At 41.0% G+C, this 16,088-nt stretch overlaps 1 protein-coding gene across 1 annotated transcript; it reads right to left on the bottom strand.

The window, feature by feature from the left end:
- Positions 1–9,042: 9,042 nt before the first annotated feature.
- LOC149611096 (uncharacterized) lies at positions 9,043–9,954 on the bottom strand. Its single transcript, XM_089858826.1, has one exon. The coding sequence runs from the start codon at positions 9,952–9,954 to the stop codon at positions 9,043–9,045; it is 912 nt and encodes a 303-aa protein (XP_089714952.1).
- Positions 9,955–16,088: the final 6,134 nt, after the last annotated feature.

Here is a 16,088-nt window from a genome sequence, read left to right as displayed (position 1 = left end):
ACTTGCTGGAGACAATTTCGTTGACGAATGGGGAGTAGATCGATAGTTCAGTAGAAATTGGTGAAGCGCGTCTCTCCAATCTACTTGTTCAACCGCAGATGTTTGTAGAGATTTCTTGAGCGTTCGATTTAGTCTTTCAACTAGTCCGTTAGCTTGCGGCCATAGGGGTGTTACTCGACGGTGTTCGAAACCCATTTCTGTGGCGAATGCGGCAAAGTCTCTCCCGTTAAAAGGCGGACCGTTGTCTGAACGGACTATCCGTGGAATACCAAATGTGCAAAACAACTTCTTGATGATTGGGATAACTCTATCTCGTGCCGTTGACCTTACGATTTCCACTAGAGGGAAACGTGAGAAATCATCCACCAAAACTAATAGATAGTCACTGGTAGGTAATGGGCCAGCAAAATCTACAGATATGGAATGCCATGGATATTCCGGTAGTGGCGAAGGTACGATTGGATTTCGTTCGCTGGGTAATCCCGTTGTTTGGCAGGGTAGACAATTTTTAATTACTCGTTCCACCATTTCATCCAAATGGGGAAACCAGAGTTTGGAACGAAGTAATTGTTTGGTCTTAGTTGTCCCTTGATGCCCTTCGTGAGCAAGGTCGATGGCTAAGGCACGAAGTGAGGAAGGAACAACGATTCTCGATCCACGCATAAGGATGTTATGCACAACCGATAGTTCGTCTTTGACTGTTTGTAGTAACGAAAGTTCATTCTGCGGAGAGGTATTATTCTTTTTGATTGGCCATTTCTTAAAAGAAAGTAGTCTCATTGCTTTTTGTAAGACTGGATCTTCTTTGGTGGCTTGTTCTATTTGGTCCATTGTCATAGCTTTTGGTATAGCTCTTTGTAGCGCGTGTAAAGCGTATAATTCTTCTTTGCTTTCATCCTCGCGAGGTTGCGCTTGTAGATGGTTTGGTGATCGGGAAAGGAAATCCGCTGGATTGTTGATGCCCTTTTCATACCTGGTGATGTAATCATATCGCTGTAAGCGCAGTCTCCATCGTTCTATTCGTGCAGGAGAATGTGGATTTTTGGTGTTGAACACAAACTCCAGGGGTTTGTGATCGGTTGACGGCTTTCCAAAAAGGTATACGTGGAATCTTTCACAACCCCATACAACTCCCAAAGCTTCCTTTTCTATTTGGGAATATTTGGCTTCAGTTGACGACAACGAATGACTGGCGTATGCTATGACACGACGCTTCTGATCTTTGTCCACTTGTACCAAAATGGCACCTAAACCGACTGGACTTGCATCGGTATAGAGTTCTGTAGGCAGTAGTGGGTCAAAAAATGCAAGGCTTTTCGCTGAGACTAGCTCTTGTTTAAGCTGTTCAAATGCTTCCTCTTGCTCATTCCCCCAAGAAAATATAGCATTTTTCTTGGTTAATCTCCTTAGTGGTTCGGAGATGGTAGCATATCGTGGAAGAAACCGAGAGCAAAACGTAACCATGCCCAGAAAACTTCGTAACTCTTTCGCTGATTTCGGAGGCGCAATATTCTGGACAGCTGTGATCTTACTAGGATCTAAGGTCAGGCCTTGTCCGCTCAGAATCATTCCGTAAAACGATATCGACGATTTATTAAAATCGCATTTGTCCGGATTCAGGGTTAATCCACTTTCAGATAGAGCAGATAACACGGCCGATAAAGTTGCATCATGTTCAGCTTGATTCTTACCACCCACAACAATATCGCCTGTGAGATTCATGGCATGGTCAATACCACTGATGACTTCACGAATCGCATTTTGGAACACTTCTGATGCAGATGATATTCCAAAGGTCAATCTTTTATAGCGATATAATCCTCGGTGTGAAGCAAATGTTGTGATATAGCGAGAGGCAGGATCCAATTCCAACTGATGATATCCACTACTGAGATCTAACTTCGAGAATATATTGCAACCGTTTAAGGTAGCTACAATATCATCGATAGTGGGAGAGGGGTATCGCTCTCTGGTTATAGCTGCATTTGGCGCTCGCATGTCTACACATACTCTTATGGGCGGTGGCTCATTTGGATTTCTTTGCGGTTTTGGCACGATTACCAACGGTGAAATCCATGGAGTTGGACCTGTAGATGGTTCAATGATGTCCAACTTCTCTAAGCGATCGAGTTCCGCATCTAACGCTTCTCTGAGGTGAAATGGTACTTTGCGATTCGTTTGAGCGATGGGTGTAACCAATGGATTGATATGCAACTTGATTACTTTGCCTTTCAGGAGTCCAATTCCTTTAAATAGGTGAGGATATTTGGTCAGCACGCTTCTGGTAGATTCGGACATAGAATGGACGATCACGATTAAACCAAGACTTTCGCAGGTTTGGTAACTGAGAATTGGTTTCGTATGCGATCCTTGATTCGGTACAACGATAATCCGAGCAGATATAGTAATATCCTTAAAGCTGAGGTTGGCGGTGAACATTCCAAGGCTTTTTAATGGTGTTTTCGACGAGTAAGGAAAGACAGCATTTTCGTATGGTGATAAGGTTGGTTTTGGAATGATTGTATTAAAGCTTTCTTGATCAAGGATATTAACTGAAGATCCCGTATCGATAATCCATGTGATGATGCTATTTCCAATTGGAATGGTAACTTTCGGCGTTGGTTTATCCGGAAGCATAGCATTTGATGTTACGGTTAAAAACGATTCATCCGAATCTTCTCCGTTAGGTGGTTGTAGGGATAGTTGTGATGATGAGCTCTCCCTAACAGACTGTATTGTGTTGGCACCTGTAACCCTCGGTGTTTCAGTTACAGACCTTACACCCCTTGTGTTAACTATCGCATCCTACCACATGTACCCTTATTTGTATCTCGCGCCACCTCAAGGTTTCCCCTAGATATGTATAGATGGCGCCACCCCTTTTACTTTTTCGTAAAACCTAAGGAGCATTGTAACGTACCTTTGCTCCCTACTCTTTTTATGCAGCGTTGGTCGGGTATAGTCATGCCCAACCAACTCCGACAATTATGTAAGCAGTATTACTTTTCTCTCATTAAAACCTCTTGTTAATTAAACCCAAGTCTCGTAACTCAATCATATATCAACGTCAACAATTCAGAAGTGGGATATACTCAAAACTACGCCCTGATATAATGTTTTGAGTGAGTTACCAACGTTATGAGAGACTTGGAACGCTAAGCCTAAATTAACCCTAACGAACACGTTGTCCATTGAACGTTCCCAAATGGTCAATGTTATTTCATGCTCAAACGAATACGAAATGAAATACGTTCCTAACGCTTATGTTTAAAAACAAAATCGAAAAGAAGACTGCAATTAACGAAATTAACGATGAAAAGAAGCAGATGCGTTGTAGCCGACGACTTAGAGGCGAATTACCAGAAGTACTAACGAGCTTGGAAGCACACAAAGGAAAGATTAATAAACCCCAACGTCCAGGGATATTTTATTACGAATCTAACGTTCCTTTACACGACGCAACCACGAAAGCTACAAGTACGGCATTGGAAAACGAGAATCAAGTCAAGGTTACCACCAACGAAGGAAAGATTACCGAAACCCAACGTTCCTGGGAATTCAAAGAATCTAACGTTCCTGTAAACAAAACAAACGCAAAGGCCAACGAAGAAGGAAAGATTACCGAAACCCAACGTTCCTGGGAATTCAACGAATCTAACGTTCCTGCAAACGAAACAAGCACAAAGGCCAACGGAGAAGGAAAGATTACGATAGTCCAACGTTCCCGGATAATCGAAAACGAATCTAACGTTCCTTTACACGAAGCACCCGCTGACACTACGATCGCAAGAGAACACCGTCCGAACTCCTTCAACGATTACGAAGATTCCGACAACGACCCCTCTCACTACGAAAGCTTAACGGGATCTAACGAAGCCAGAACTCGTCACACCAACTACGATATTTTAACCGACAACAGAACCTCCTCACGAATATTCGAGGCCTTGCATCTACACGAACAACAAGATACTACGATGGCCGAAGGAGAAGCACCAGTAGGTTTTATTTCAATGGATGATTTTGCCACATCACAACAGAGAGCAGTGGATTCTGCGGTGCAACGAGCGATCAGTGCAATGTCTGACGCGCACCTCGAACAACAGAACCAACTAATGGAAGCTCAGCAAAGACAATTGGAAACGATTACAACGAACAGGCAAGCACAGCCTCATCATGTCCAAGATGGGAGTAGACTGATCCCCGAGTTCGATCCAGTCGGTTCTCCTCATCAAACTGTCGACTCATGGATTAGGAAAGTCAACGATACAGGTACTGCCTACAACTGGAGTGACAACGTAAAGATTCATCACGCAATCCCCAAGCTTAAAGGAACAGCCAAAGTATGGTACGAGGGATTAGCCACGGTAAACTACACGTGGAATGAATGGACAGATCTTTTAAGGGAATGGTTCCCAACGGTTAAAGGTAGTCAAAGCCTCCACCGAGAAATGGAGCGACGAACAAAGCAGCCAAACGAAACTATTGAGGCATATTACCACGATAAGGTAGCCAAGGCACGACTTAGTGGGTTGCAGGACGATGCTATGATAGACTACCTCATAACAGGTCTTGACGATGAGAGACTTATTACGGCACTCAGTAACCGAGATTACGATACGCCACAGGAGTTACTGAAATGTATCAAGACCATGGATGAAAGGTTAACACTTTTGCAAACCAGCACCAGGGGCAAGTCTGAACGATTCGAGCGAGATCGGCGAGAACTCAGGTCACGTAATCACCTTCCGTCAAACTCGAATTACTCCCAATCAAACTCGACTCTTAAATCAACGAATGGTGACAACACTCACCAGAAATTCAAGAGAAAGGCAAGATATAACGAAAAAGGAGAACCTATATGTTTCAATTGCTCAGAATATGGACATATTGGTAAAGACTGTACGAAACCCCAACGTAAGCTACGTTGCACAAAATGTCATCGATCTGGCCACGACGCCAAGGATTGTAACGGAAATGATTCTAAGACGGTAACCCACGTAGAGACTAAAACCGGCAACGAAGCCAACGAAAAATATTTCCACGACGCTCTCCTCAACGGAAAAGAAATATGTTCTTATCTTGACCTTGGAAGCAAATGCGTCGCGCTCAGAGTAAGTGATGCTCAACGCCTTGGAATCGAATACGAGTTACCAAAGAATGGATCAGTTATCGAGGGCTACGGATCCGCAGTTACGAAGATACTAGGAGTATGCGAGGCAACTTTAAAAATTGATCAAGCTACTGCACACGTAGAAATCCAAGTAGTCCCCGACGAAGCGCAGGCTATACCACTGTTGGTAGGACAGCCGTTTTCAGAGCAACCACACGTAGTAATCGTCCGCCGCAGTAATACAATACGCATTTTTGAAGAAACGGAAACAATGACGGAAGAAGACGACTGTCTACGGAACTTCCACATACCAGACTTACCGAAACCGAGTCTGAAACTTTGGACAAAAGAAGCTACGGTAATAGCTCCAAAATACATAGGATTTGTCGATGTACACATTGGCGAACAGAGCATGCCAGAGACAGATTTATTCATCGAACTGCAGATGCGTCAGAATCCAAGTTACGAACATTGTATTCCACGAAGTATTACACGATTAAACGCGAAAGGACAAACAACGATCCCGATCATGAACATTTCGGACAAAGAACTCACCTTTATGAGCGGGCAGAGTATCGCTCGCGCAGATGTTTGCACGGAAAGCCAAACAAACATGAATCCAGAGATCATGCACATGGAGGAACGCATCCTAAGCTCCGTTGCAGAAGAAGAGGTAAACATTGGCCCAACGGTGACCAATGACGAGAAGAAACTATTGATAGACCTCTTAAACGAGTATCGAGACATCCTCTCTAACGGGATAAACCATATTGGACGCACCGATCGAGCAACAATGAAAATAGAACTAGATAACCCGAAACCGATTACGTTCCGCCCTTACCGACTATCCCACGTCGAAAGAGAAAAAGTAGCTGAAACGATTCAAGAACTACTGGAGGCAGGAATTATCTCCGAATCCGATTCTCCATATGCCAGCCCTATTCTAATCGTAAAGAAAAAGAATGGCGAAGAAAGACTATGTATCGATTACAGAGCCTTGAACCGGATAACGACACGTGACGCCTATCCACTTCCACGTATCGAAGACCAGATGGAGCGTTTACAAGGGCATAAACTATTTTCAAGTTTGGATTTAGCCTCCGGCTATTACCAGATTCCTCTCGAAGCAGCGTCAAAGGCGAAAACGGCCTTCGTGACCCCAGATGGTCACTACGAATTTGAAGTAATGCCGTTTGGCCTCACCAATGGACCCGCTGTGTTTCAACGGATGATAAACACAATACTAGGACATCTCCGTTACACGATAGCTATGGCTTACATGGATGATGTACTTGTACCAGCGACTACGGTACCAGATAGCATCAGTCGATTAAGAAAAGTATTCGACGTGCTGCGCAATGCGAAACTAACGCTTAACCTCAAGAAATGCTACTTCCTTATGGACAAGATTGACTATTTAGGATCCGAAATCAGCAGCGAGGGGGTCAAGCCAGGTTCTCGCAAAATCGAATGTGTAAAGGACTTTCCAACTCCGAAAAACGTTCACGAAATTAGAAGATTCTTAGGATTGGCCGGCTACTTCCGGAAATTCATTGAGAATTTCGCTCTAATCGCCGCACCTTTACACCAACGTCTGAAGAAAGATGCTTCCTGGATCTGGGAAGCTGAACAAAAGAAAGCGTTCGATACTTTAAAAGAAAGATTAACGGAAAGGCCCATATTGGCCTTATATGATCCTAAAGCCGAAACGGAATTGCACACAGACGCCAGCCAAGTCGGGCTAGGGGCAGTGCTACTGCAGAAGGGACAGGATAACAAATTGCACCCTGTTTATTACGCAAGTCGAGGAACTACCCCAGATGAAGCGCGCTATCACTCTTACGAATTAGAAACGTTAGCCATCTGTTGGGCAACTGACAAGTTCCGGGTGTATCTTCTGGGAAGACAATTCACCATAGTAACCGACTGTAACGCAGTCCGATATACGTTCGCAAGGAAAAACATAGTACCACGAATAGGTCGATGGTGCTTGAAGCTCGAAGATCTCAACTACACGATCATCCACCGACCAGGTACCTCTATGTCTCACGTTGACGCTCTTAGTCGCGCCCCGTATGGCGAACCCGAAGACGTTGAAATAGCAAATGGACTCCAGATTGCTCACATGGCCCTCACGACCGACGATTGGCTCGTGACAGCTCAGAAGCTAGATCCTAAAATCACAGCCCTTATGGAGCAAGTGAGGAAAACGAAGGGACTGACCAAGGACGACGTCCAAACGAAGAGAGATTTCACGGTAAAAGATGGGAGACTTTTTCGACAAACGGATTCCGAAAACCCAGAACGCAACCGTCTCTTATGGGTCGTACCAAACCAGGCCCGATGGCAGATCGTAAAACGTAATCATGACGATATAGGCCATTTCGGAGTAGATAAGACATACGGCAGATTACAAGAAAGATTTTGGTTCCCGAGAATGAAGCGCTGTACTCGACGATATATCTCCGCTTGCCTCGAATGCCTATTTCACAAAACACCAGGAGGCAAGAAGCCAGGTTACCTCCACTCGATTGACAAGATTGGTAAACCAATGGACACTATTCACGTTGACCACTTAGGTCCATTCGTAACGAGTACCAAGGGAAACGTTCATTTAATCGTAATCGTGGACGCTTTCACCAAATTCATGATTCTGCGACCAGTTCGCAACACCGGAGCCGGACCAGCACGAAAAATTCTTGACGAGATAATAGGAATTTTTGGCGCTCCACGACGAATCATAACTGATCAAGGTTCGTGCTACACGAGCAAACTCTTCGAAAACTTTTGCAAAGAAGCCAAAATCAGTCATGTAAAGAACGCTACCGCTACCCCCCGAGGCAACGGCCAGGTAGAACGATACAATAGAACAATCACGCCAGCAATTGCAAGTCTATGCCAACGACCGGACGAAAAGGATTGGGATGCCCACCTTACGCAAGTCCAATGGGGCATCAATAACACAATACACCGTGCCACGAAATGTACGCCCTTTTCGTTGTTGTTGAACTTTCCCTCACGACATCCCAAGGGAAACGAGCTTATAGACGCGCTAGACTATCCAGTCGACGAAGAAATGGTAAAGAAAAGGAGTCAGGCCTTTGACCACATCAAGGCTGACCAAGAACGCCAAAGGATGAGGTATAACGCCAAGCGAGCGAAAGCATTCGAGTATAATGTGGGCGACATGGTGGTAGTCGAACGAGAGCCCGCAGCCACGGGGCAACCCCACAAAACTAATGCAAAATTTAAAGGCCCGTACATCATCACAAAGAAACTACCTTACGATAGGTATGTCATAGAAGATGTTCCAGAGATTCAACGGACCCAACGCTTCTATCGCAACACGGCACCCGCGGATAAACTGAAAAGATGGTTCCTATTCGATGGTCACGACCAGCTCAGTTCCTCTTCCGACGACAACACTCAAGAAGACGTAGAACCAACCCATGCACAGGTTCCAGGTTCCCCACCCGTTTCCGATGTACCTGATGGCGAGGATTTGCACGAGAATGACGGCGACGTTCCAGAAGCCCAGCCGCGAGCACGTTCACGACCCCGCCAGAAACCAAAGTACCTGAAAGACTATGATCTCAACTAATGTTTACTATGATCTCAATTTAACTTACGCTATTAGTCAGGAGTCTAATTTTAACGGATGGCCGAATGTTAACTATCGCATCCTACCACATGTACCCTTATTTGTATCTCGCGCCACCTCAAGGTTTCCCCTAGATATGTATAGATGGCGCCACCCCTTTTACTTTTTCGTAAAACCTAAGGAGCATTGTAACGTACCTTTGCTCCCTACTCTTTTTATGCAGCGTTGGTCGGGTATAGTCATGCCCAACCAACTCCGACAATTATGTAAGCAGTATTACTTTTCTCTCATTAAAACCTCTTGTTAATTAAACCCAAGTCTCGTAACTCAATCATATATCAACGTCAACACTTGTGTTTCTGTTCCCTCTTTTATTTCTACCACCACCTCTGACATTTTGGAATGGTTGCTGCTTCGGTTGATTGGTATTTGGTGATTCTTGTCTCGGCCTTGATCTGCAACATTTCGCAAAATGCCCAATTCTCTGGCACTTCATGCATACTTGATTAAACGCGGGACACCCTTGCCTTCCTTGGGGATGCGGATAATTGCCTCCACACAACCCACATACAACAGCTGCTGAGGTTACGGCTGGACGAGTTGTACGAGGATTGTTGGGACCTTTGGTGATATTGAAAAGAGGTTTTTGGTTATTGTGATGTGTGCCTGATGCACTCTCGATTCCTTTCGTTTGTGATTCTGCGAGTTCATGAGCTCGGGCCAGGTCCAGTGTCTGGTTCAAAGTCAACTTGGGCTCTCTCAATAATTTCGCACGCAGAGTTGATGAAATACAACCTTGGATTATTTGTATTTTTAACTCTCGGTCCACATCAGCAAATCCGCAGGTAGATGATAAGCGCCGAAGTCGGGTATAAAATTGATCCATCGATTCCTCCTTAAGCTGTTTGCAGTCACGAAAAACTAATGTTTCATAGTCGGTATTACATGCAGGTGCGAAGTGATTGGTTAACTTCAATTTCGCAGCCTCATAGGTTTGAGGATCCGTGGCTACGTTGATATTGTCAAAAATTTCTTCTACATCCGATCCAACGTAATGTAAAAATAACGCCCTTTTTTGGTCATTGTCTTGAATGGCCATAGCTTTGATAAGATTCTCAAATCTGCGCAGCCAATTTTTCCAACGTGATGAAATCTCAGCCGAGGCTCCGTGTATTAAGAAAGGTTCAAACGGAGGTAACGATATTACCGACACAGGGGAAGGAGAAGGCGGTGGGGTAGACATTTTAATCAAGATATAATTAAAAAAAATAGACCTTTTTTCTTTATCCCATCTCCGTCGCCATTGTAATGATTTAGGGTTCTTGGTGGGATTAAAATAATACGTCTTTCTCGTTCGCCATCTTTATTTTCTCTGAATATATACACACCTCCTAGTTTACATTTCATGCCATCTATATTGTCGCATATCTTTTATAGATGGCACTAGTGATAACATTTTAACTTTTTCGCGGTAAATTTAAATCAACAACTGGTAGATTCTACACTAATCACACAAGGAATATTAAAAAAGGGAAGCAAACTCTACCCATAATTAATTCAATCAGCAGTCAACTCAAATTCAAAAGCGGTAAAAATAATTGCCACGGTTTGCTTTGGTATAGGGTTTGTTTCTGAAACATTTGAACGTAAGATGGCGCTGCAATATGATTTGAAATCAAGATCACAAAGTCCGCTGGTAAAATAGTTCTTATTGATATTTTATTGATTATTTATTTCTTCTATATAAATATCGCTCCGTAGTAAAACATTTAGAGATGGGCCGATACCAGTTTTAACCGATACCGATATCATTCGATACTTGGGAAACCGATACGTACCGATACTGATATTTTACCCGATCCTTCGAATAGACCGATATTAAACCGATACCGATAAATTAACCGACATCAATAATAACAATAAATAAGAAAATAGATGCTAAAATATAGGTTGGAAAACACTTTATTTTGATAATAATCACAGTTCGTAACTTATTCTAATATGAGTATTTGAAGTAGACTAGATATGTAAAACAATTTTGAGAATTTCTTATATTTTTGGAAATTTTCTGAACTGTATGCATATCACAGATAAACACTATTTCCCCTTGTTAACAGGCGTTCAACTTGAAGATCAGGCATTCAATGAAATAATATTAATTGTACTTTGTAATAATGCAGTATTTAAAGGGTGCACTCGTTCAAAAACGCCAGATTTTCAACTTTTTGAGGTTTCAGGCGTTAAATATTAAGTCTTATGGCGCCATCTACTCTCAAGTATTAGTATTTTTCTTTAAAAAATATCGGGTAGAAATATCGGTTCATTTTTAACCAATACTGATGCCCAATATCGGTACCGATACCGATCTGGCATCAACTAAAAAACTGGTCCCAAGGAGCAGTAACCCCCGTTTTTTGAATTAAAAAACTAGTCGAAGTAATTAATAAACTGGTTTTGAAACAGAGGAAGTGTGCTCTATTTCCCAGACTGTCTCCTAGTATTCACCCCATTTTTGCTTATAACTACTACCCCATCACCCTTGGCGTTTTGAGATTGCACTCAGTCATAGCCCACTCGATCATGCGCAACACGACGCAAGCTGCTCGAGCTATAGAAGCCAGTTCAAAGAATTCTATTTACATGTATAGGTGCGACTTTTGAAGAAAATTCGAAGAAACGGAAAATTAAGATTTATGGGAGGAGGTACATTTTTGGCCAGATCCTCTGTCCTATTGATCCAGATAACCTTAAATTATAGTTAGAACTGTGTTACGAGAAACGTCTAGCCTCCCAGTGGCCCAATTGGGCTGTACGCTATTCAAATAACTTCTATACTACCGATTTCTGTAAGGGGATACAGAACCAAAGGCAAGCGAAGCACTTCAAAGGTTTATATTAGTGAAGTCTCTCAAAAATGTTCAATTATTCTTTCTTTAAACGATATAGTGAGCAGTAAGATGACTAATTAACGAAGAAAATACATATTTTTAATATTTGTAGTGAATTTATTTGCAATCTCTCACTACACTTTATTCCGGGCCTCCTTCTCGCGTAACTGAATTGGGTAGGGTGATTTGGTATTAAAGAAAACTCATTTCCTGTCAAGCGCCCCGGACGATTTTAGTAGGAAGTTGGCACCAAAGTTTGAAGGTCCCTTTCGTGTTTCTAACAAGATGGCCCCGGCCAGATTAACGTTTTGCCTGGCTTATTTGACCATTTTTGTTCATTTAACTATAAAATAACTTTCCGACCGTGAGAAAATGAATATAGTATGATTTTGGTTTACAGTTTAATGAAATAAGTAACAAATTTCTGTCCAATGAACTGGAACAATATTTTTGTCTTTTTTCTCAATAATGAACTGGAACAATATTTTTGTCTTTTTTCTCAATAATGAACTGGAACAATATTTTTGCCTTTTTTCTCAATGAAAAAGTAACATTTGTAGCATAATATATGACTGGTAGCTAAAATTATTCAATGTTTGTACTATTATACCAATATACAACCATTGCCTAGAATTAGCCCCCAGTCACGTTGTCTGAAACTTGATTCCATTGGAAACAAATAACCTGTCTAATGAGTAAGAATCATACATCAGTAGGTTTCTTCATCAAAATTGGTAGATTAATTTCTTACTAATTGAAATTAAATTGAAAAACTAGTAGCTGTACAGTTTTGAAATGCTTCCCTCGTTGGGGGGGCCTTGATTCCCTTATTCATAAAAGTGAATTTGCAGTGTAGGCTCTATTACAAGTTTGTTTTATTAGAGATGGTTTTACTTACTTCAATTTGGAACAGTGCTGTTTACTTAGTATTATCTGGATTAACGTTGATGTTGCAGCATATATGTGGGCATCTTTTTTTATTTTCTGAAACGAAAATGGGTGTCTTTCTCAAGGATCCCAAGCCTTATATGGGTTTCTTACTCTAGGTTCCCAAGTCTAATAGGGGTTTCTTTTTATGGGTTCCCAAACCCATTGTTGATCTTGACAGTTGTAGGTGGCTCAATCTTGATATTGTATATCAAGTAGTTCGATCTGGGATGTTGTAGTATATATGTAGATCTCATTTTCTAGGATCCTTCTTTGGATTCTTACTCTAGGTTTCCAAGCCCACCATTGACCATGTAGTTAAAGTTAGTCCGGATATTGTAGATCTCGTAGTTTCGTCCGGATACTGTAGATCTCGTAGTTTCGTCCGGATACTGTAGATCTCGTAGTGTCGTCCGGATACTGTAGATCTCGTAGTTTCGTCCGGATACTGTAGATCTCGTAGTTTCGTCCGGATTAAGCAAGAAAAACATGGCGTTTGAGCTCTCGGTTAAAATTAAAATTTTGGATTTGGAATTTAACTGGAGGCTGATTAGGTATGATTTTTATTGTTTTCACAACAAAAAACGTCAATGAAGTTTACTATAATTAATTTTAAATTTAAAAGCCAAAAGAATATTTTATTATTAACCAATTTCGCTCAGCCAATTTCGCTAAGCCTCGGTCAAGGTAGCGTTCAATGAGATAGAATATATATCTCATTGGTAGCGTTGCCGTTATAAAGGAATAGGCAACATTAACTTCGGTTGAGATAAAAGCCAGACATTACGAATACTGTTGGTATGTTCAAATTAATTATTAATCTTACTGGTAGATCAATTAATTACTACATTATTATCTGTGACAGCTAGGACACATCAATCAGCTGTAGGGATAAATTTTACACCTTGATGATGAAACCTCCGTTGGCTGAACGCTAGCGACAACTTTTCAAGGGAAATAATGACAAACAGAACTGTATATAGTCTTTCATTTAATAACATTTTATATTTGCATTATTTAAATTTAAATTTTGTATTAAACATGCAAAAGATTGCTGTTCATTGGTTCTCTAAGATGTTTTCTTAATTTTCGACATACTAACGTAGCTTTTGTATTTTGAAGGCGTTTATAACACTATGTATTAATCAAAAATGTCTTGATTAGAATCAAGACCTAAAACGTATCGATAAGACTGAGGTTATCACTTGTCTGAAGGATCAGATATTAGTTTTTCTTTTTAATTGAAACTTAAATGCATGCTTAAGAAAAAACAACGTTCCATTACCGTTTTCCGTTGAAATAAAATATTTTACTGGTAATCAAATTCAAAAAGTTACTTATCTCGGCTTTTCGACCACAATTCCATTCCCCGAAAACATTTTATCATTACATTAATTACTTTTGGGAGAATACGTGTATAGTTTTGCGTTTTAAAAAGATTCCTAAAGACGATACATCCACATTCGTGTCCGGCACGCTTCGCAGTGGAACATTTTAATTATTCTAAAACCAATGGCGCCAAATTCAATAGGGACAGTAAGATTTTTATTCGCGGTTTTGCAAAATGATGTAATATCAAGTGTACTTTAGTCAACCGTCGTATTGTTCTTTCTCATAGTTCAGGGCATGATCAGTGTTACTGCCCAATTTCTCTCACTAGTTTCTAGCAATGGTTATAGATTATTTGATATGTCACGGCACAACGTTATATACATTTGTAAATTCTAAGTAGCACAAAAGGAAAAAGAGTCCATTTTTTATATTTTGGTTTGAAGTAAATAAACTCATGATAGTAGTTATAACGAACAGAAAGTCAAGGAAATGGCACCGGTAATGAGCAGCAAAAAGAGAGGAAAGTTTGCCTCAAGTTAGCAGAGAAACATGGTAGTGAAAATAGTAATATAGAATTTTGATCGTTCAAACCTTAATATATCATGAAAAATTCAAGCGAGGAGGCGGCACTACCCAGAAAGATTGATTTTGGTAGATAACAGCGAAAAAATTATGTTCTACACACACTGGGACTATGGGAGAGTTTCATGGCCGCAGGTCGCACATGATGAAATTTCAACTCCAGTTTACCTCAATTCTCCCTGGTCGTACTAGTAGCAGGTTAAGCTATAGTTTGCTCAGGTCGTGTTAGTCTCGAAAGGGTTATATAGTCCTTGTAACTTTTAAAAGGTTGTTGTCATGGCTAAACAGACCGCTATTACAGTTTTTTATTGTTTTATAGGTTATTTTGACACGTTATCTCCCAAAAGTAATTAATGTAATGATAAAATGTTTTGTGGTCGAAAAGCCGAGATAAGTAAATTTTTGAAATTGATTACCAGTAAAATAATTTATTTCAACGGAAAACGGTAATGGAACGTTGTTTTTTCTTAAGCATGCATTTAAGTTTCAATTAAAAAGAAAAACTAATATCTGATCCTTCAGACAAGTGATAACCTCAGTCTTATCGATACGTTTTAGGTCTTGATTCTAATCAAGACATTTTTGATTAATATCTGTTCCTTCAGTCTTCATTTTAATTAAGAATGTTAAGAAACTGTTTTACATTTCCAAAATCTGCACTAAGCAGAAACATTATCTTATATAAAGGGGACCATAACTTTAGCTCAATCAGACATTTATTTATAATGATGCTTCAAAAAAAAACGTAAATCAATAAAAGTTTGTATTCTTTTTGTAATTAACATAATACATTTTTTTACAATCATTCATTGAAACGCGAGGCACCCCCCCCCTAAAAGTTCCAGAAATAGGACCAAATTTACAATTTTACAAAATTTTTAAAAATGCTGATTTATGTCCGTTTAACATTAAGCTCAAAATTGTCAAAGCCCAATATGAAATTCGGATATCCTTAAAACTTCATAAAGACGATCCGAGATTGTCAATTTCAAACTTTTTTGTAGCATAAACTAACGTCTGTTTGATATTAAGCTCAAAACCTTAAACAAAATATAGTCAGGGCTACCCTAAAAGTTCACAAAGATGATCCAAGATTGTTAATACGCCTAAAAAGTGCCATCTTCAAAATATGTAGCCGGGGAAAAGAGAGCGTGATCGAGTGGGCTATGCTAGTGGTTGGAAGTCTCGGCGGTTGGGACAGGGATAATGGAGTTGAGATGGATTGCAAATGATGATGGGCGACCTGCGGCACCGTATCTCTCCCAATGTACCTCGCGCACGCCCCTACCCTTCGGTAGGCGATTGCTAAGTGCTGCCGCGTAGCGCCATTTTATTTGTATGAGAACTAGCTTCTATTTTGAAGATAGAGGGAGCGCACTTTACAATTTCGTCCAGTACGACCGTACCAAACCGCTGAGGATGCTGGGAGGACTATGGTGCCGTTGGTGGGGGTACACAGGCAACGCTATAGGTATGGGGGTTTCCAATCCATTCCTCTCTCCTTCAAGGTTGGGACTCCAGGCTTAGCCGACTCCATCACGCACTCGACAACGCAAAGCAACTCGCGCCAGCGTGGAAAATAAGGTGGTTACACAGGGCAAATGACCAGTTTAAAAATTGCCTGGTCAGTTCAAAAATTAAATAGGAG

This window comes from Phalangium opilio, unplaced genomic scaffold, assembly GCF_054372755.1.
Source record: "Phalangium opilio isolate 3A_F unplaced genomic scaffold, DU_Popi_V2 ptg000329l_1, whole genome shotgun sequence".
Taxonomy (NCBI): Eukaryota; Metazoa; Arthropoda; class Arachnida; order Opiliones; family Phalangiidae; genus Phalangium; species Phalangium opilio.
This window is presented reverse-complemented; position numbering and strand designations above follow the sequence as displayed.